Source organism: Glycine max, chromosome 6, assembly GCF_000004515.6.
Source record: "Glycine max cultivar Williams 82 chromosome 6, Glycine_max_v4.0, whole genome shotgun sequence".
Lineage (NCBI taxonomy): Eukaryota > Viridiplantae > Streptophyta > Magnoliopsida > Fabales > Fabaceae > Glycine > Glycine max.
In genome coordinates, this window is record NC_038242.2 from 42,820,487 (window position 1) to 42,844,188 (window position 23,702).

A 23,702-nucleotide genomic window follows, 5' to 3' on the forward strand; every position below is an offset into this window, starting at 1 on the left:
GGAATTGTCAAAAATTTGCTGGGTGTAGAAGAAAAAGGATGGGTGCAGAAAGAAAACACCTCAATATTTGATGCTACTGGACTTGGGCCTGGTTAAAAACAAAAATTTAGGGCTCTAAGATAAAACTAAAACCTCCCTAAAATATGAAATATTTTTTTCTTTTAGTGTGTATGAACCCATATGGATTGTGAATTCAAAGCTCATATGAATTGCAAATCCGTAAAATTATTATGAATTCACTGAGCTTTACCGAAGAATAATGTTGGAATTATTGAAAGTCTTCTGGGTGTAAAGAAAAAGGATGGTGCAGGAAGAAAACGCCTCAATATTTGATGCTACTGGACTTGGGCCTTGTTAAAAACAAAGATTTAGGGCTCTAAGATAAAACTAAAACTGTTACTTGCCTCGCTAAAATATGAAATATTTTTTCCTAGTGTGTAGCAAATACATTTAGAGTGGGGTATTTTTAATGATTTTTTTCCCTATATTTTTCTTCTGTTTTGACTATTCTCCAAGGAATATTTTCATGTAATGACTAATCAAGCTATATTTTCAAATGTTGGAAACATTAGAATAAATTCTTTTTTTGGTTCAAGTCTTTAAATAACGTGGATTACTGCACTCAAATAGAACATTTTTTTGGGTATTAGCTGCCAAAGAAAGAATTTATGCTTTTGTGGAAAAGGCAAATACGAACCAAAGTTGTAACAAACTTTTCAAAAAAGCCAGTTTTAGACATCAGAAAAATGAAGTTGTATAAATATTCACTAAAACAGATCATTCGTTGTATAGTTATTTGAATTCCTAGAACTGACCATCCATTGCTCCATTGTTATTTGAATTCCTAAACATGCAATTTATAGAAGATGAATGCAATGTAAAGTTCCAAAATGCTTCAATACAGCTGAGAACCAAGAAAAGAAGATTCGGCCAACTAGAGGATTGTTTACCATGCCACCAAGAAAAGGGTAACATATATAAATATCACCAAGTAGGTGGCATGTTAACGCCATTCAAAAACGACCCGTGCGCCTCTTAATGGTTGAAATATTCACCTTGTTCAGCGCCTAAAACCAATCAAAGCCTCTCGAAGAAATAAAGATAGCCCATTTCCTTTGGAGGATCAATGGATGCCCCGACCTTGTTGTCGTTGAAAATTGCCCATCTTCCATCTTTTAAAATGTGAGCAACATAGTGACCACACTGCAAAGAGGTTCCACTGTGGCTCAAAATCCCCATAAGTCGATATTCTGGAATGCCAAAGGTTAAAAATAAAATCAGACTGTTAAATTAATAGAAACAAGATGAAACAATTTTTTTTAACACCCTACCACCCAACCCAACAAAAACTTAGATTAACCCCAGGAAGGAAATGTTATCACTTAGAAGTAGAGCATGGAACTGATGGAAGGAAAAATGTTGGCAACACAAACAAGATTAGCCAGATCAAACTTTCCAGGTGTGGTGAAAGGGGAAGTAGAAGAATCAAATGATCATGTTTCACAATAATTACCATCTTTTTCCCCTTTTTTGGACGGACTAAAAAGAGAAATTTTTAAATTTCAAGGACTAGGAAAAGAAAATTTAATTTTAAGAAACTAAAAAAACAAGACTCCCAGATTAAAGGACTAAAACAATAATTAAATCATTTCTTTTTACTAAATTTTATACATGCTAGACATCAGATTAGCCAGATCAAACTTTCCAGGGGTGGTGAAAGGGGAAGTAGAAGAATCAAATGATCGTGATTCACAATAATTACCATCCTTTTCCCCTTTTTTTAATTAAGGATCAATAAAACCCACAACAAGGTACGTCATAAAGTGAAAGCTACTTACTCCCTCCTCCATCAGGTAGGTTAACATCATTGGTAGTGGATTCAGCGTTTGATGGGGAAGCATCCATACTGGAGACTGATGCATCAGGATTGTTAAATATCCAATCTGTTGCTTTCTCAATGTCACCACCCTACAGAACAGTGATTTCCATTTGTACAGTCAAACATTGTGGCACAATTTATCAAAATCCTAATCCTACAGTCACAAGGGAGAGGGGAAAATAAAAAAAGAAATTACCGATGCCTTCAGAGCATTCCTAGCAATTTCTTCTTCAAATCCAAAAGAAATTAGAATATCAACTTTTGATTGGTCAACAATTGTCTCAGAGCCATGGCCTTTGGAAATAGGATTGTCAATGTCTACGTAAAACAAATTTATACAGCATTATGTCCTGGATTACCAGGTAACTTTCAAATATGTTTTACATAAAAAAAATGACAGGTACCTGGATCATCCATGTGAGATAACAACCAATTCATTGCCTCTTCTACTCCAACATTTGATGTATTTATAGCAGCTTTCTGACAATGGAGATGGTTAAAGCCCATGGAAACCAGCTGGGCAACAATTTCTTCGTTGGCCGAAATTTTGTTAGAATCTTGCTCTCCAGGAACTGCAAATCACAAATAATTAATGCCAAGATTTGATAATTTTCAGATTTAGTTCAGTTAAAATAGTTATTGGCTATTTAAATGAAAAGGCACCACTTTTTATAAGACTAAGTTGAAAAATAGATAAGGAGCAAAATTTGCAAGTTAACCAAGGTTGTATAATCAGATTCATCACATGTATTTACTTAAGATAAAATTTCTGTTGAGACAAAATGACAGACCAACTATATTCTTCTATATTAATGCAAGTCATAAGAAATGAACAGGTTCGGTTTAAGACAGATTAAAAAAGAGTATTAAAAGGCTAATTTAGTGGACTGAAAGCATACGTGAATCATCAGCAATGGGAAATGATATTATATCATAGTAAGCCATAAACTCAATCTCTTCCAATCACATTCCACAAGTGATATGGCAGAGGGACCTTAAACATATAAAAACAAAATTGACAAATGTGAGCACAATAAATTTGGTTGAGTTCTGACAATTTTTGTACATCTGATTTCTCTGTAACAAATTATCAGCTATTCTCTATTTGAAACTATAAGATATCACTTGAACAGAGAACTTCTCACATACCACCATCAGGTAATAGCTCTTCCCCAGACTGCTGACCTTTGCTGCGCATGTGACTGATATCTATGATATCAGGAACATCAATGTGCACATCTGAAAGAAGAAAAATGCTTAACAAAATATATAGATCAGAAAAATCTTTAAAATATAATACTTTTTAACATTAATAGGCATATAAAGACAAAACATACCAAGCTTTTTAGGTTCCCGTCCTGCCTCCATAACAAACCTCCGCATATGTAACACCAGGTAATCAGGAAATGAGGTCAGACCTGCAGTCCTATGGAATAAATGTTGTTTCAGCAATAAGGTTATAACTATATTATCTTGGCCAAATAATGCCTAAACAAATGTGATTGTCATCCACTCAACAAAGTCAATGACTTTCGTAAACCATTCATGAAACTAAAGAAAATCCATTATATAGCTTATGTAACTTCTATCTGGTACAGTAAGCATGGCACTGCAATATAATATATTTAGAAACTTCAAAATGCTTACTTCAGTGCTGTTGTCTTTGCCTTCAAAGCAGTACTGTAAAAATCTTGTATCTCCTCAGGAGCTGAGAAGTTCACAAGGCAAGTTTCTAAAGGTACCCTTGGGCGCACAATCTCATTGGCATTTCTATCAGAATAAATATGGTCAGAAGCATCCATAGAAACATATGAATGAAATAATAAGATTCCTGAGCATCTTAACTTACATTTCCTTTCCTTCTGCAAGTTTCTCTGCTTTCAGTTTGTGAAAGGATTCTAATTCTTCTGAAATTTATCAAACAAAACAAGTACTAGATTTGAGATCCCGAAGACATTTTAATTCTCAAATAGGGAAAGGCTAGTGACATAAATACTCACCTTCATTAGTTGCCTCATGTAATGGGATATTGAGGGAAAGAATGTAGTCATTCCTTCTATTATATGTAACTTTTCCAGATGAACACAAAATTCTATCTTCAATACCAAATTTGAAACTCCTCGATGGATCCAGTTCAGTTTTCCCAGTATTAGCTCGCTCAACTTGATCAAGAAAATGTAGGAAAAATTCTAAAGCATCCTAACATCAAATTGGAATCAAGCAGTTAAAACTAAGGATAGCAAAGTAACACGACTTTAAGCAGAACAATATACATATATTGTATATTAAAGAAAGGAAAGCAGTACATTTTGAAGAATCACAACACCTTATGCTTATACACTAAACACCTTCTGCTTATACATTATCTACATCAGACTTCTTAAAAGCCAAATAAGCATATGGCCTATATTTATTAAAAAAAGAAAGAAAAATCAACTAAGCTGTATTAAATTGTTGAGTCCTATGACAAAGATAATGTTGCTCATGGGCCTTGAACATAGACTTCAAATGATGAAAACTAAGTATTAATATTTAAGAGTAAGACTGCAGCTATAATTTAATAGTAAAATTAAGAGTATTATGACATTTTGTAATTAATAGTGAAAACAATAAATAAAAACATAATTCACAATCAAATGGCCACTTATGTTTGCTTTCAACTTAAATTCATAAATAACTATTGACATTAAATTATAAAACTGCAAAAAATTAAATGATTCTTATATATCGTTAATGCATGGACATGGGAAAAAAAAAAAGTTGCTAAACATACCTGTTGCTGCGTAGATGAAAATTCAGGATGGCTGGCAGCTATTACAGATTTAAACATATGTGGACGTATCCCTTCTTGTTTCTAATGTTTGAAGAAAGTGGACATGGGCAGACAGAAAAAATGAGCAAAGAAAATGCATCAAGATAAGAAACAACAAGAAAGAGGATATGTAAAAACATTGAATAACATGAATATTTCATTTCTAACTAAGACTTCAACCAAAAGACATAGCAGCAACACATTCAACCCCATCCTAATTAAAGTTCATCACAAAAAAGCTAGTCAAGCATCTAAATCTGAAGAGAGAGGGGAGGGGGGGGGGGGGAAAGGAAGAAACAAACAAATAAGTACTTGATCAATTTATGAAATTCAGTAATCATTGAGGTAAACATAGAGTAAGAATTTAAATTTTTAAACACCAAAGTGCCAGAAAGCTTACAGCAGTTCTAGTTGAAGTAGCAACGTTTTCTTTTTCGTCATTCTGGATGCCAGACAAAGGTAACATATAAATTAGCAAAGACTCTAAACAAAATTTCAAATGAAGTTTACTGAGTTAGGAGGGCATACCTCAAATGCCGGAACAGAATATTTACCAGAAAGTATGCCGTGAGCCAATTTTGTTCTGTCAATAAATGAAACTATAATTAAACTTCTTTAAACTATAATTAAAAGGGTCTCTTCCTTGAACTACCTCCTTTCAGAAACAATTTCTTCCATGGAGGAAGCAGGAAGTTCTTCTATAACTTAAGTACTCGTATACACATGGGATTATTTACACAAATAACCTATCAAATCCATCTTTAGTAAATAATAATAGTAGAATTATTATTTAGTTTATATATTTTTTATTACTACTATTATTTATTTTATTATAATATTTCTTATCCTTTAAATACATAGCTACTTAGCACATGATAGTTTGTTAATTTATATATCCAAAAGGCATTTTAGACCAAAGTTCTATGATTTTGATTATAAGCTTTTGTAAACACAAAATAAGCTAATCCAAACATGCACTTACAGCTGCATATTTAGGTCTACAGTGGGATCAGCAGGAGACATCTCAAATGCCTTCTTTAGACTTTGGTTCAAATAGTACCTAAGAATGAAATTACAGAAATTGAAGTAAATGCAAACAGAGTTCCAACAGTTGCAAGAAAATAAGAGACCTGAACAGACCGTGATGTGAAGGATCTTGTTGAAAACACAACTTGAATAGTTGCTGCCATGTAACAACTGGAAGAAAACAAATGAAATACAAGAGTGTCAAACTAGTATTTTATAATAAGCAGCAATTAGTAGGGACCAAATCTACCTGTTTCCAATATTGACCAATCCTGTATATCCAGGTCCAAAAATTGGATCTACTTCTTGTCCACTTTCTTGGATTCGATTCCAATCAAAATTTGTATTGTGATCAAGTTCTCTTTCAGCAGTTGTCATTTCAGTCTGAATATAAGAAAGTGGACCATTTTAAAATATTAAGAGTCAAGTGATATTTAAATTTAATTAATTGCAAGTACGCTCTTATGCCATGCCTGTTGGAGTAACAAGACAAAAGTTTATTCTCAAGACAAATAATTAATATAGTTTGATTGTGTGTGTGAAAAGTATCATTTCAAGATAAATAATTAACCTTTCGTAGTGATGAAAAGTCAAGGCCAAAAAATGCCAGATGCTGTGCTAATTGTGGATCCAAGACACTTTCATCGTCTGGATAAGAGTAAACATCTGAGCTGCCACAATACATTACCCATAATTAGCACACCACGGAAAATGAAAAAGTTCATCTACTCCATAGAACATATTTAGAATATATAGTTGAAATGATTTGTTTAGTGTGAAATAAAGCATCACGGTGTGAGAAGTGTACTTAAATAATGACACCTTTAAACCTCAATTGATAAAATCATGATAAATTTGTAACTTATCTCTTTCAACATGACATAATGCAAAAGTGGAAAGTTGGCATCTAACTTTCAAAGTACACACTTCTCTCTTTACATATACCTCACCAGATAAAAATCACATGGTGTTTGGGATCAATCAAATGGACAAATAAACACAAGTTAAAAAAGATATCGTTCTTTAAAATGGTTTAAAATTTTGCACATAATGTATGGTGAATCCAAACTTAAAACTATTAAAAAAACAGTTCCACTTTAACTTATCCCCCATCCCTTCCACCCTGAATAATATGAGAGAAACTGCCTATCCTTACTTTTCATAAGGAAATACTCTTCCTTCAGCATTGGGAATTTGAGATATTAAAATTGATAATGAACTTTGTATTTAATCAGTATTTGAATTTTGAACAGCAGGAAAAGATACAGTTTAGCAAAAGCTAAATCATAATCATCTGACCAGATCATTATAAAAATAACAATTGAAAAAGGAACGAAAGACCTTGCAAATTGTAACCCAAAAATAATCAGAAGGGCATAATAGTTTCCTTTCACAATTACAGACTGCAAATCATACAAGTAAGCCATTAATGTTAATCGGAACATATAAAAGTCAAAACACAATATTCAGCAAGAAGGCATCACCTGCTGCTTCCAGATCAGCAGTGATAGTCCCAAGCTTTACAGCAATAGGGTAGCCTGTCTCTTGGTAATGCTCAAAAGCATGGTTGTTTCCACCAGTTCCATCCCAGTTTTTCCTCTCACAAAGAATCATTCCATCAGTCAGGTTTAGCCATAGATTGTCTGCCTTGTCACATTTAGCACATTTCCACCCAGATGGCGGAATAACAACACCATTGTCAATCTGTTGTAAATTCGTTGCATAGGAACTAACTTTTTTCTTATCAGCAGTCCAAGCTGCAAGTTGCTCCTTTCGTTCAGTACCCTCAGCTAGTACGATTGCATCAACTGCCAACCTTACCTAAAATATTTTTAACAAATGAGATAACTAAACTAAACTCCTATTAGCATGCATATTCTCTTTAAATAATAAAAGGGAGAAATAAACAGAAAACTAAAAAGAGGAGAATAAGTACCTTCTCTGGCAATTCCACAGAAGGGAATGGAAGAGAAACATACTCAGGTAATATAACTACACTATGTGTTTCCTCATATTCAGGCTCATTGTTATCAAATCCCCCATCAACACCTAGAAATTAATAAGATAGATAAAATTATGTTACCCATAAAAGGAACAGTTGATTGTAAAAAAAACTCAAATTATTGAAAAGAATAATGATTTATTGATTTAGCCTTCACAAAACTGCCAAACTGATTACTCCACAATCTATACCTAGAATGTTAGAGCCAAGGTTTTAAATTGCGGTCACGGTTGCATTTGGGATTTCCCAATTACGGGTATTGTGGATTTTGCAATGCAGATTGAGGTTTTTGTGGTGTGAATTGTGCACACCTTAACACAATAATATTAAAACTTGTGTATTATGAATTTATTATATAATCCTATTAATCCATAATAATATATAATTAATATTTCCCAATCCCCACCAGACAAAGCCACATGTCTCACTCTCACCACACACACACATGCTGAGATCAACCCATTCAACCCATATCCCCCAACCCAGAACCACATGGACACACCAAATTCACGCACACACATAGTCAAACCCCTAGTTCCCAAATTCCCACCCCCACATACAACCACAACCATCCAAGTCACACACACACAAATGACTCTTCCCCTCCCTCCTAGCACAAAAGTCACATAAATAGCTGATGAACAGAGATTGGGAAGATGCAAACAGTGGTGGCCTGGTGGGTGAATGGTGGATCTATGCTCATGAATTTTGATGAAGGGCAAAGCTGTGAACTACAAAGGTGTCAATTCCAGAGAGGCAGAAAAAGGAGACAAGTTTGAAGCAGTTTTTTGGGAGAAAGAATCTCCAACTTGGACAAAATGGCATTTTCAAATCTTTGTTGTGGCCACAACAACGTTTTGTTGCAGCCAAAATACAAAATTTCTTTTCACTCCACAAAACCTTTTTGTTTCACCCAATTTATGTGTAACGGAATGCCATTTAAAACATTGATTACAGCTTGTAACAAACAAGATATGTAAGTGACAAACACAGAAGTTGTGCTTAACAACTGAACAAAGATTGAAAACGAACACAGAAAAGTCACAAAGCACATCATAATGTTTTCTCATGAGATGCATGATCACAAATATAGCCAAGAATGAAGTGATTTTAAATTTAACATACCTATAGCCAAGAGAGTAGGTTTCTTTGAAGGCCTGTCTTCTGGAACTAACTTCTTTGTCTGCTTTATATGCAAATAGACAGGATTTCCAGTCTTCTCATAATTCCAACCAACAAAATCTTTCCCAAAAGCAAGAAAAGTGCACATGTCAATGAACAAACCACCTTCTGACCTCTAAAATTCATAAAAAAAATTAAAAAATCAGCACCAAGAATCAAATTCCTGCACTGTGAAGCTCTAAACACATTGCAACATACTAAAAAATCCACCATTTCCAATTTCAGGAATCCAAAACCATTCACACTAATATCTTAAACTCTCAATGCTGAAAAACCGCAAAACCACTCGCATATTCTCATCAATATCCCACGTTTTCTCAGCAACCATGCAATAATAATCATCACAAAACCTAATGCCTAAAATTATAAACAAAAGTTAACAAAACAAACAGCGCGGTAACCACAAATTACTCAATGCCTTCGAATTCTAAGAAGAAAAACCAAATTAGAACAATGGAAGAACGACACGAAGCTGGTTCAAACAAAAATTAATCATTTCTAGAACTATACGAAAGAAGAAAAACATCACCGGAGAGTCGAAGGAAATGCAGCATTCGTGCTTGTAGATGCGATTGGTGGGTTCGGGGATCCGAACCCGGGAGAGATAGGAGCGGAGCAAATCCATGGGTTCGATTGTCATCGTCGTTCGCTGAAACCCCAAAAACCCTTGGCGGAAGAACAAGCAAGAGCTGCGATTTCGAGAAGTAATAGAAAGAGAAGAAACGCAAGAATTTATAAAGAAAGAGAAAGAAATGAGTCTTTTTCAAGTCTTGGCACAATGCAAACAGAGTCTCACTTTCACTAGGTGCTTTGCTTCGATTGAGTATGCTTCTTTATGCTGCTGCAATGGAAATGGGGGTTTTAAAAGTGGACGGTGTGTGAACAGCTAATTAACCTGTCTTTAAAGTATCACTAAATAATTATTTTTATGTATGAATGTGTACTAGAGCATATCAATTCATTTATGAAAAAATAAAAAAAGAAAATTTAAGTTTTAGTCTATTGGTGAAATTTTTTTGATAAATTCATTCATTCATTAATTTTTATCATCATTAATGAAAGAGATTACGTGACACTGTTAAAAATAACAATGACATACAAGTTTTAGAGAGAATGCTCTTTTTCTTAATCTTCAAAACACAACTACTGCCGTTACAAAGTTACAATATATAGACTACTGCAGTTACAATATATTTAAAATGACTCCACATAACTACTCCATATAACTACTTCACATAACTCCTATTTACAAGAAACTACCACTAACTTCTTAACTTCTATTAACTTCTATTCACATCAACATTCCCTCCCTTAAACTAAAAAGAAAAACAAACATTTAGTTTATAACTGACGCATCAACCATTCCCAGCATACTCCGTAATTTCAAGAATTGTTCTAACTTGAGAGGTTTTGTTATTATGTCTGCAACTTGTTCTTGAGAATTACAGTAACTCAACTCCACAATTTTGTCTCTGGTCAAATCTCTAAGAAAATGAAACCTTATATCAATATGTTTGCTTCTGCCATGAAAAACAGAATTCTTTGATAGCTGTATAGTAGAATTATTGTCACATTGAATCAAAGTACTATTTTCCTCCTTATGACCAAGTTTCTCTAAAACTCTTATCAACCAAATACACTGACAGGCACAAAACGCAGCGGCTATGTACTCAGCCTCAGTAGTAGACAATGTCACTATAGGCTGTTTTTTAGAAGACCATGAAACTGCTCCAGAACCAAGTAAGAATGCAAAGCCAGAAGTGCTCCTATGATCATCCAAATCACCAGCAAAATCATTGTCGGTGTAAGCCACCAAATTTGTGCAACCATTCTTTTTGTAGAAAATTCCAAGCTCAGTTGTACCTTTCAAATACCTTAATATTCTTTTTGCTGCAAGCCAATGAGATTCAGTTGGGCAAGACATGAATCTACTAATAAGACTCACTCCATACATCAAATCAGGTCGAGTTGCAGTCAAGTACATCAGATTGCCAACCACCTGTTTGAACAAAGTTTCATCAACTTTGGTTCCTGCTTCATCCTTTGACAATTTCGTGCCTGGAACAATAGGATTCTTCACTGGATTGCTTTTATCCATTCCAAACCTTCCTAGAATTTCATGAGCATACTTTCTTTGACACACAAAAATCCCATCTAAACTTTGTATTACTTCAATCCCGAGAAAATATCTCATCCTCCCCAAATCAGTCATGTCAAATTCCAACATCATGGAATTCTTAAAATCATCATACATACTTTTATCATTTCCAGTATATATTAAATCATCAACATAAAGACTTACTATTAAAATTTTATCTACTTCCTTCGACTTTGTGAACAGTGTGTGTTCACATAAACACCTTTCAAAGCCTTCTCGAACAAAGTAAGCCTCTATCTTGCTATACCACTGCCTCGGTGCTTGTTTCAAGCCATACAAACTTTTGTGAAGCTTGCATACAAGATTCTCCTTGCCAGGCACTCAAAACCTTTTGGTTGTTGCACAAAGATTTCTTCATTGAGTTCACCGTGAAGAAATGCACTCTTTACATCTAGTTGAAAAACATCCCAATTGTTTTGTGTTGCCAAAGCAAGTATTAATCGAATGGTGTCAAGTCTAGCAACTGGAGCAAAAACTTCAGTATAATTAACTCCATATTGTTGTGCATACCCCTTCGCCACTAGCCTTGCTTTGTACTTGTCTACCTCTCCTTTCTCATTAAGTTTGGTTTTGAAAACCCACTTAACTCCAATTGGCTTCACCCCTTTCGGTAGAATAGTTAACTCCCAAGTCTTGTTCTTTTCTATTGACTCTATCTCTGCCATCATTGCATCCCTCCACTTCTTACTCTTGACAGCTTGTTCAAATGTAAGTGGGTCATCTTCAGTGAGCATTATCATAGCATTCAGACCATCTTCATCTGACAAACCTTCACCTGTTACATAGTCTATTGCCCAAGATGGTGGTCCTCTTACCCTCCCTTCATTCAAAATTGGTGAATCATTTTCAGTTGATTCACTAGAAGAAACACCAGTTTCACTTGAGTTTCTTGTATCAACATCACTGACTTCTCCTTCAATGTTACCTTCTTCTTCATTGTTTTCTATTCCTTCTTCCATGTTATTCTCATCACCATCATCGTTCCACTTTAAAACATCTGATCTGCATTCTTCATTGCTTTTGCCCCAATTCCAGCATTCATCTTCTTGAAAAATCACATCCTTGCTAATGATGATTTTCTTGGAAACTGGATCATATAATCTGTATGCCTTTGATTCATCACTTACTCCCAAGAAAACACACTTCTTGCTTTTTTCATCTAATTTGCTTCTCTTCTGGTCTGGGACATGTACATGAGCTACACACCCAAAAACTCGAAAATAATCAACCATTGGCTTCACATTGCTCCATGCCTCTTCTGGAGTTTTGTTCTGCACAGCCACAGTAGGACATCTATTGAGGATATGCACACTCCATTTTACAGCTTCGGGCCAAAACATTTTAGGAACCTGCTTCTCCGCTAACATAGAACGCACCATGTTCATTATCGTTCTATTTTTCCTCTCTGCAACTTCGTTTTGTTGAGGAGTATAGGCTGCAGTCAATTGTCTACTAATGCCTTGATTTTTGCAAAATTCTACAAACTCATTTGAGGTAAATTCACCACCTCTATCTGTTCTCAAAGAAGCAATATATGCACCAATCTCCTTTTTCAACATGAGCTTTAAAATTTCTAAACATGGAAAAAGCTTCTGATTTTTCATGTAAGAAATAAATCCAAGTTTTATGAGTGAAATCATCAATAAAACTTAGGATGTACCTCTTGTTGCTATTTGATTCTGGTTTAATAGGCCCGCATATGTCTACATGCACAAGTTGTAACTTGTTTGATGCTCTCCATAAACTCTTCTTAGGCATAGAGTTTCTGTGTTGCTTTCCAGTTAAACATTCTATGCATATCTTCTTTGGAATCTTGACCGAAGGCAACCCAATTACCATCTTCTTATCAAAAAGTGTCCTCAATCCGTTATAGCCTAAGTGACCAAAGCGGCAATGCCAAATATGAGATTCATTTTCTGATACAATTTGGAAACACGAGGAAGCTTTTGGTATCATGGTAGCCAACACAGAAAACATTCTATTTCCACTCATATCTGACTGCATAATTAATCCTTTCTTAGAATGATATACCCTACACTTCCCATGTTGAATCAAAATAGTTAAGCCTTTTTCTTGAAGTTGCCCTATGCTCAATAGATTATTCTTAAGTTCAGGAACATAATAGACACCAGAAATTGCCTTAGTAAATCCATTCACTTGCATACGAATGATACCTTTTCCCACAACAGCCATTCTGGTATTATTGCCAAGTTTTACAGTTTGGCTAAAGCTTTCATCCAGTTCTGAGAACCACTCCTTGTTTCCAGTCATATGATTGCTGCAACCGGAGTCAAGGAACCACACTTCTTCCATTTTGTCTTGCTCCAATTCAACATAAGACATTAATAACAATTCTTCATCTTTTTCCTTCTCTAATTCAACATAATTGGCATTTTTCTCCCAATTAGGACATTCATATTGATAGTGTCCTAACTTGTGACATTTGAAACATTCAATAACAGCTTTATTGAATGATTGTCTTCCCCTTCCTCGACCTCCTCTGAATGAACCATTACCTTTACCTCTACCTCTTCCTTTACTTGCTTTGTCTTCGTGGGAGATCTTCAGAACCTGCTCTTCTTCTCCACGACTTCTCATCCTCTGCTCATGAACAAGAAGACTACTTTGCAACTCATCAATAGTCATCATGTCTAAATTGTTGGATTCTTCAATTGAGCATACCACATAATCAAATTTTGAGATCATTGATCTCAAAATCTTTGCAGTAATGACTGTTTCACTCATACTTTCACCATGAGCCTTCATTTTGTTGGCTATGGTTAAAGTACGAGAAAAATATGCATTCACTGTTTCTCCTTCCTTCATTTGAAGAATCTCAAAATCTTTGCGTAAAGCTTGCAGTTGAGCCCTTTTGACCCTGGTTGAACCTTGGAATTTTTGCTTCATTGAATCCCATATATTTTTTGTCGTGTCCCTCTTGAGGATTGTTTCAAGGACTTCACGATCTATTGCCTGGAAAAGGTAATTCTTTACCTTTAAGTCCTTCAACTTCTGCTCCTCGATCAATTTGCATTGTGCCTCCGTAGGCTCTATTCCATCTGCCACCATCAATATCCCATTCTCAATGAGATCCCAATATTCTTTGGAGCGGAGAAAATTCTCCATCAACATTGCCCAATGATCATAATGACCATTAAACCTTGGAATTGCAGGCTGCACGAAACTGCTACTCCCACCTTCTGCCATTCTTCTCAACTCGTTCTACTCGAAAGAAAGAAAAACTGCAGTTTCTTTCTTGACTTACACTCACTATTTTCCTCACACACTCACTATTTTCCTCACATGCACTCAATATCAGGCCCCTACAATGGAGCTCTGATACCAATTGTTAAAAAGAACAATGACATACAAGTTTTAGAGAGAATGCTCTTTTTCTTAATCTTCAAAATACAACTACTGAAGTTACAAAGTTACAATATATAGACTACTGCAATTACAATATATTTAAAATGACTCCACATAACTACTCCATATAACTACTTCACATAACTCCTATTTACAAGAAACTACCACTAACTTCTTAACTTCTATTAACTTCTATTCACATCAACTGACACACTCACATTCAGAAATGAATTTGTCATTGTAATACACTTAGGAACAAAAATAATTATTTTATCCAAAATATAATTTAACATATCTTTTTCTTTTTTATTCGTTCCAAGAATAATATTACAATAAACACTTAAAAAATAGGAAAAACAAGCATAATAAACATAATTTATTTGTTGCTCCATCATAAGTTGTCATTCTATTGGGACGCCAGAGACGTGATGCCTTCTACCCCTTACACCTCTTGCTCGGATCATGTATATCAACTCTCAGTGGACCAAATCGTAGCTTCCTACACCACATCCAAAACCTCACACCTAATTTGGCTAGTTCAAGTTTTTTAGGCTCTAAGGTTCATACTTGAGGATTGATCGTTGGGATCAACACACAAGGGTCGATCTCACCCTTTAACAATAATATAAGGATATGGTATGAGAAACATAAACAATAACAATAAAAATAATAAGGGTGCACCATCATATTTCCAAAGTATAAATTCTATACATAACAATAACGATGCAATCATTATGTCATATGATTCATGCATCCTTATCATTATATTAAGATTCTTATCTTATCATACTATTTCCTTAATATAATTCTCTTAAAATAATTATAAGATCAACATAGTTATAATAATAACTTTATTATCAAATAAATTTATAAGAGTCATTCATATTTATTAATTACAAATAATTTAATAACTCAATTATATTTAGTTTCTTTTGTGAGATAGAAATAACCATTTATAAAATCACTTTTTTATACTTATGTGTATAAATACACACGATACATAATAGTAACAATTTATTCCTTACTAATTCTTAAACTTTGGTAGAAGAATTTTCCTTATAAAATAAATTTAGAGTATATAAAGATTATTTTATAACAACAATATTTCTTCTATAAAATAAGGATAATAATAACTTGTGAATTTATACAATTCCAACACTTATTTGTAATAAAAGTTTCTCACAAAAGTTTATAGTAATGATAATCATAACTTTTATAAGTATAATTTAGATAGAATTATAGAATTCCAAAATGTATTTTCCTTCATAAATTAAGTATATAAAGAACATTTATTTTCTTCAAATAAATATTCTCATTATAATTATAATAATAATAATTAAAATAAGTAAGTACTAACATTAGTAGCTAAAGTCACATCCCGCATAAAGATCAAAGGGCTAGATATTTTTAATTCCTCTTATGTTCATCTTGTTCATAGGCATACATACAAGTTCATGCAAATTTGTAGAAGTTCATCATGATGTTCATTCCATATCAACATATCAATCCATACAAATTTATAATAATAATAACAACAACAATAACATACTAACAAATTTTATAGCAAGTGTTATAACAATATAAGATTAATCATGGAATGAGAGAACCTTGAGGTCCATCTTTACACTCCCATAAAATAACATCATCTGGAAAAAAATACAATTTCACCCATACTTATTTCTCATAAGCTTGGATGAAGTTGAGAATCCTCTCCTCTTTTCCTTTCTCAAACTTATTCCACTCTTCCGCCACCACCACTAAGGGAGAGCTTCAAACTTTGCTCTTCTCTAGCCTTTTCTCTATTTTCTCTAAAACTCTCTACTATGAGAATTTTTGTTTGAGGAACTAAGGAATGAGGGGTGATATTTATAGGCTAGTTAGGTAGTAAGGAAATAAAAAGGACTAATAGTAGATAATAAATGAAACAACTTATAAGTCCTAAGGTTATTTAACCTTTATGTTTATTATTAATCCAACCTCTTTATTTTATTTTTATTTGTATTTTCCTCTATTAATTAGATAATCTAGATCTTTCCTAGGTTATTTGAAGTAAAAATAAATATGTTTGTGTTCCTATTTTTAATATAAAAAAAATCAGAATTTTGGTTATTTGAACCACAAAACGCACTTTGCACCCCCCTTTTAGTGCAATCAAATTTTACTTACAACATTCATAATACTACTATTCACACCCCTTACAGTATCTTATTTTATTTGTATTATATAAGCCCAAAAACTAATATATTTATATTCTAGGCTCAACATAATAAACATTTAATGTTACATATTTAAAAGCTAATTACAAGGACATGCAATCAAATAAAATATACTTACAAAATAATTCATAAAACATCAATTCAGATGAATACAAACTCAGCAAAATAAATAAATTCACACAAACACATTACTCAAATAATTAACTACAATTTCTTGTGATAATAATTCTCTTTAAATCAAACTAATTATTTCAGTAAATGTTTAATTTCCTAAAATAAACCAGTTTTTATAAGGTGAAAATTTGGATGTTACATACATATCCACAAAAGGACAAAAAGGAGTAAGAAAGGTGCTATCTTGAATAAGGTAAATCAATTATTCAAGCTTCCAAAGAGAGAGCTCTCTTGGAGAAGAAGAAAGAAACAAGGTGCATTTTTTGAGGTCGGTTCAAATTATTAATAATTGATTTTTACATCTTATTTTGTGAGCAAATATCTTAGATTTTTCTTTAGAATTTTTGTTAATAATTGTAGTTTTTGTTAATAAATTGTATAAAATAGTTTTGGAAACTTCAAAAGATTGTTTTTGATTTTTATTTTTTTTTGCAAATTTTAATGTTACAAGAGTAGATTTTGATCAATGAAGAATTGGAGAGTTTCAAAGAACACCTCATCATAGCGAAATATGTTTTCGTCACAAAGAAACAAGACACTTGATTAGTTGGAATTGATAGAGAATTCTCCTTAGCGAAGTTGCACTTTGCCTTAACAAAATCTACAATTAGAATTAAGAGAAATCCACCATTGTGAGTTGATCATTCGTGTAGGGGTGGGTAAACGGGCCCAGGTCCATGGATTGGCCCGCAGGGCCCGCGATCCGCGCGGGTTACAAACCAATTTTTTTAAATGGTCCATGGTTATGTCATATTTTTTGGCCCATCCCACTTAACCCACGGATTATGCGGGTTTGGCCCACGGGGTCTGCGGGTTGCCCGCAGCCCGCATTAGGTTTGATTTGTGTGACCCTGACCTAATTATATTAGGTTTGATTTTCTCTTTTTCACCCTAAACTTTTCTTTTAAAATAACAGATAAAGAAATATATTAGATAAGATAAAGATTTAAAGATAAAAATAAAATATTTAAATTAAAAGATGATAAAAAAAAGGATATGATAAGAAAAATAAAAGATTAAGATAAAAAAAAGATAAGTGATAACATGCTAAAAATCTTCCTTTTTGATATTTTCTCGATCTTTTTTTCTTTTAATCTATCATTTTCATATCTGTAAGCCATAAATGATAAAAATATCAATTCTTATCATTTAAGCTAAAAATAATTGTTAAATAAATATTTTTAAAGATATTTCAATATATTTTTATTATAAAAAATAGTTCACATCATCATATTTAGCAGTTATCATTATAGCAGATTGAGAACATTTTTTCTCCTCACGGTTTTTCTCCACCACGCAGTCACGCACTCGCGCAAGTCATACGACTCTTTCCCTTACAAGGAAAACAAAACGCGACTCACACTCACGCGACACACCACAGTGGCACAACCTCGACCCACCACCGTGCCACCACACAAAGTACATCTCTTCTCTCTTGAATTTGTTTTTATCCTATTTTTGTTGAGGCTGATTCATTGTTGTTGTACTCTTAAATGTGGAGATGGAGAAGACTCAAGCTACTTCAAATATGGAATCATTTGTTGTTGGAGATGTTTAAATTTCATATTTTAGATTTATTGCTTGGATTTTCTTTTGTTAAGACATTATTTATTTTATTGATGTAATTGAGTAATTATTGAGATTTTATTTAGATTTGTATTAAACTTAATTTGATTGTATTGTATTTTTATTAAAATTGATTTTTTTTTAAAACTAGGCCCGTGGACCGGTCCGTTTGACCCGCGGGGTCCGCAGGGCAGGGGTAGACCAATTTATTTGGTCTGTGTCAGAAGCGGGGCGAATTGACCCGGTCCTCTGCCAATGCGGACTTATGCGGGTGGGCCTTAGGCGGGGCGGGCCGACCTGCTTACCCACCCTTACATTCACGTCAATGAATAGAGGTCTAGAGGCATGAAGATCAAGTTAAGAGTCCTTAGTCCATTAGTGTAATTTCACTATAGCGAATTATGCTTTCACGGTAGAAAAACTTCTGAGGTATAAAATAAATAATGTAATCTCCACTCTGTTAAAAGAGTTTGTTACATCATTATAGCAAATTTTGATTCATTTGACAAATTCATAAATTGAATCTTGCACGCTTTCTTTGTTCTATCTCTATCTCTCTTCTTTCTTCTTTTCCTCCATTATTATTCTTTTGAGGTTCTATTTGAATCCTTCATGATCCAAATGAGCTAAAATTTGAGTGATTGAAGTAGAAGTCAAGTATGTAATCTCTATTTTTCTAATAAATTCCCATAGTTGTTGTGATCCTATTTCAGTTTTATGCTTAGATGCATGTTAGGAGTGATCAACCTAGCTTTGGGGATTTGGATTGTATGGAAACAAATTCAAATCCTAGATCTGAATTGAAACTGTACAAGACTTTAATGCCAAGAATGGTTCAAATACTTGCATTTGTAGAGATTCATTGATCTTCATCCGAGTTTCTAGGTTTGAGTCACCTAAGAAATTAGGAATTTGACTTAGAACTCAAGGATTAATTGGTAAGGAATTAAGATTAGTCATTGTAGTTTGGATCTTGTTTGTATTGAACTAGGAGATTGATAGGAACAAGTTTCATATGAAGAATTCTATGAATTTCATTTCAACAACATTTTGATTTGTTTTATTATAATTTCACTTAAAAATTTGTGTTTGAAAAACCAAAACCAGTTTGGTTTTGTCATAGCAAATTGACGTCTCGTTACAACAAAACACTTCTTTTTTAAACAAACTAAACTCGATGCTTTCATCATAGAAAATTGACAACTCACTATAACGAATAAGTGTAAAAATTTGTAGATTTCTTTTTGTTACACATAGTCTTTGTGGATACAATAACTCTTTATATTTACTATTTCTTTTCTACATATTAGACTAGGTTCACTTTGTTGGAATTTTCTATTCCACTAATTAATGTGGGCTAATATTATAAGACAATTATATTAGATATTTATCATATGTGGGTTTTATTTTGTGTGATCAAATTAAGTGAGCCCGTTGTACAACTAAATAAGATGATATGGACTTAAATGAGCAGATGTTAGTGTTGATCCATTAGGGGATAATGAGAACCTTATTAGGTTAACACGTTATAAAAAAGTTATGGTCCCCAATATATTGAGCCATCAAATATAGTTTCTCTTCTCTCCATCTGAAGAGTTATGAAGGTCTTATTGAGGAATAAAGAGGTTCCGGTTGAAGAAGAACCATGAAACCACCGGTTATGTTGTTAGCCGGCTATCTGTTGTCTCTACAACATTCTGTAACATATCCTAAGAAAAGTGCATAGATCAAAAATCACCTATCGATTTAGATTCTGCAGTGTTTGTTTGATCAAACATTATGAATCCAGGTTTTCTAAAACTCTTCTTGATAATCTAACATAATGTGTTCCTGGTGGTTATTGGTATTTTATAAGAATCCCTTAAAATTCTAACAAGTGGTATTAGTGTTACCATTATTATTAGATTATTGAAAATTAAAGTTGTTTGCTTTGTATTATACCTATGTTTCTTTATTACATGAACCTTAATTTTATTTTGAGATTTTATTTGGGATAAATATATACCAATTATTTGGACAACTCATAACCCATAACTTATACCTTTATTTTTAGCATAAAGAATATAGATGTAAACATAAAAAAATATAAGCGTAAGCATACACTTATGTTTCAAAATTTAACAATATATGTGTAGACATAAGGAATATTAGTGTTCCTCAATTTTTATGGAATTATAACGAAACACTTATGTTTCCATGTTACGTGTTGCTAAATTTCTCTTGGTATTTTTTTTTTATGGTTTGCTTCATTGGATTTAAATATACCTTGTGACATTATTGGGTATATCTTTTTACGTTCTCTATATGGATCCAATGCTAAGGGATTTTTTATATATATGAATAATCTTGTTGCCTTTTGTTCATAAAAAAAAAATCTTTGGCTATTCGTAAAGATTTCTTTTAGGAATTAATAAATGATTTATTGTTTTTTTTAATTCCTTTCATGAATTTGTTATAATTTTATTTATGGATGTGATACAACTTATGTAAGTATAAATTAATGGTAGCGTTAAATATAATTTAAGGATATAATATTTACTTGCCGTAATTAATGTTTTATATTTTTCTACTACCATGATTTAGTGTAAATTTAGCGGTAACATATCATTCTCATTTATTTGCATGTCTAGTAATTTTTTATTAATTAAATTGATTGACTTGATATATTGTCAATGTAATCCCTATTATGAAAATTGATATGATTAAAATTACGTAGAATTTTGTATGAGATATGTGAATTATGTTCGGCCCAAAGGAAGATACAATTAATATTGTACATGTGATGATAAATATGTGATAATTATAAGATGTTTTCATGTGAATAATAGTCGGTCCAAAGAAAGACTATTATTTGACAGAATTTATTGTCAATATTTGATTATTGCATTGAGAGTATCAATTACAAATTAATTTCTTTGTCTAAAGACTAGGAATTAATGTTATGCTATGTATCTTGTGATGAGTCTGTTTTGTAAAATATTTTTACGTTATGTTATATGTATTTTTATATAACTTAATTACATGTGAAAGTTATGTAATTTTAAGACCTCTCATTTATTATATTAAATTGCCTTGTATTTTTTGGTTAAATTGATTGAAACAACATGTTACCAAAATAAACTCTTTTGCATAAGTTGATTTGATTGAATTTACATAGATGTTGCATGGAATTATTCATGCGAATTGTGTTCGGCCCAAAGAAAAACACAATTTAGCAGAATAATTACATGTTTGCGATGATAAACATGTGGTGATTATAAATAATGTGATCTTTCATGTGAATGATGAAATTTCCAAAGACAATCATTATTTGACCAGAGTAATCATCATATAAGTTTTTCATGTAAGAATTGGAGTGTCCAAAGACAACCTTTGTATGACAGGACTTATCACCAATGTTTGATCAATGCATTGAAGGTACCACTTGTAGTTAATCTATATCAATCCAAAGATTGAGGATTAATGGTGCGCTAGGTATCTTGTTTGGGTCTTGAAATTTATCCTAAAGATTATTTGTGCATTGTATGTTTATTGTTCTCTTTAATTGTTGTTGTAAATTTCTCAAATTATTTGAATCTCAAAGCTGCATGAATAAAAATTAGAGTTTGAAAAGGGAGTCAGTTGAGAGTTAAGGATATTGCATAATTTGTTTTATTTTTATCTAGAGAACAAAATAAGGAATTTTCTTGTTGCTTTTTTAGGATGAGGCATATAAAAAAGGAAGTCCTAATTACACGGTGAAGAATGATAAACTTATCATTTTTGTTTGTTTTAAAGTTAATTTAGTTTTGTACCGAAGGACGTTAGTGGATAGATTTTGGTTCTATTACTCACGTAAGTATGTCTATATGATGCTACCTATGGAGTTATCCGCCAAGTGATAATGAAAAATTCATCCATGTGGGTGATGACATAAAGTTGAAGTTGAAGTTATGAAAACTTTTATGTTGCTTTAAAAGACTCAATTTCATTTGAATTTGGTTGAGACATATATTGAGTTGTTTATTAAACCAAATTTTATTTCTATTTTGGACAAATTCAATTATTCTTGTTCAATTAGAAATAATAAAGTTAGTCTCTCTTGTGATTCAAATATTGTAAGTTATGAGTTATTTTAAGAATATTTGAGTGTTCATATTGCAAACAATTTTGGGTGGTACAAAACTGAAAATTAAATGAGAATTTCGTCACTTTATAACATAAGCACTTAAGTCATATCTCTCAATAGAGAATTTAGATGTTTGTGTTATAGGAAATTTTGGATCTTTATATTGATTGGACCTTATAGTCTACATTGAGTATACAAAGGGAAAATAAACAAACAAAATGGAATTCTGGTGCTAAAAGAAATAAGGATGTCTTAGAACTAATACATACATATAATAGTGTTCTATTCCTTATGAATTCATGGAATGAGCAAATGTATTTTATTATGTTTATAGATAATCCTTCTTTATTTAAATTATGAGAAGTTTTAGCCTCTAGACATTTAATCTTTCAAAACTGAAGTTGAACTTCAATTAGGAAAGAAAATTAAGGTTGTCAAATTTGATCGTGTGAAATACTGTGGTAGATGTTGATGAATTGGCAAGTGCACCAATTCTTCCCAAGTTGTAAAGTTAAAACGGAAGTCTGGGTATCGTATTCGCAAAGACTTTGTTTGTACTTAGGTAGATGAGTATTTAGTTAAGAAAAAGATTTGGAAAAGGTAGTAGTAAATAGTAAATTAAATTGCTGAAAATTAAATCGAACAAGAGGAAAAATTAAACAAGAATTTAAATTAATTAATTAAAGACAGAAAAGATGAGAAAATCCAATATTATTATTGAAGAAAATTCTGAAGATGAGAATGTTAGAAACTTAGCCTACCAGAGTTACTCTTTGATGTAATGTTAATGATTTTTCTCTATTTATAATTATTCCAATTTACATTTGCATCTACTAGTATACTCTAACTTTGGTCCCCCGCATGAAAGAGCCTAATTTATCTATTTTTACTCTCAAATTCCTTTGTAGAGCTAAAATAGTAAATTGCATTAAGAATATAGATGTATAACATGCTAAACAAATATCAATTTATCCCTAGTGATGACTTTTTTAGATAACATTTCCAGTTCTATTAGGAAATAATGTTTTTCAACACTACCACTAAAACTTACCATACAAATGGGTGATCCAACCACAAACAGTAATATTAAGCATCGGAAAATATAATGCAAATGTGATTCATAAATAGATAAGAAGAGAAATTACATCAAGAGTAGTTGGCTGCCAAGTTCCCAACAAATGAAGTTTAGCCTCTCATTGTCATGGAGGCTTTA

At 32.5% G+C, this 23,702-nt stretch overlaps 1 protein-coding gene across 2 annotated transcripts; it reads right to left on the bottom strand.

Moving 5' to 3' along the window:
* Positions 1 to 795: 795 nt before the first annotated feature.
* On the bottom strand, positions 796 to 9,791 carry LOC100816664 (ubiquitin carboxyl-terminal hydrolase 14). 2 transcript variants are annotated; one of them, XM_041016095.1, is made up of 20 exons: positions 9,431 to 9,791; positions 8,845 to 8,961; positions 7,654 to 7,766; positions 7,202 to 7,538; positions 6,289 to 6,383; positions 5,968 to 6,101; positions 5,832 to 5,888; positions 5,674 to 5,751; positions 5,220 to 5,274; positions 5,092 to 5,133; positions 4,653 to 4,733; positions 3,880 to 4,078; positions 3,729 to 3,786; positions 3,527 to 3,649; positions 3,217 to 3,305; positions 3,029 to 3,118; positions 2,284 to 2,451; positions 2,076 to 2,197; positions 1,839 to 1,968; positions 796 to 1,250 (listed from the first exon to the last, which is right to left on the bottom strand). In XM_041016095.1, the coding sequence occupies exons 1-20, from the start codon at positions 9,453 to 9,455 to the stop codon at positions 1,078 to 1,080; spliced, it is 2,286 nt and encodes a 761-aa protein (XP_040872029.1). In that variant the 5' UTR covers positions 9,456 to 9,791; the 3' UTR covers positions 796 to 1,077. The 2 variants fall into 2 exon arrangements, with proteins under 2 accessions (XP_040872029.1, XP_006582195.1); XM_006582132.4 differs by having other exon boundaries at positions 8,845 to 9,016.
* Between the last annotated feature and the right edge of the window lie 13,911 nt (positions 9,792 to 23,702).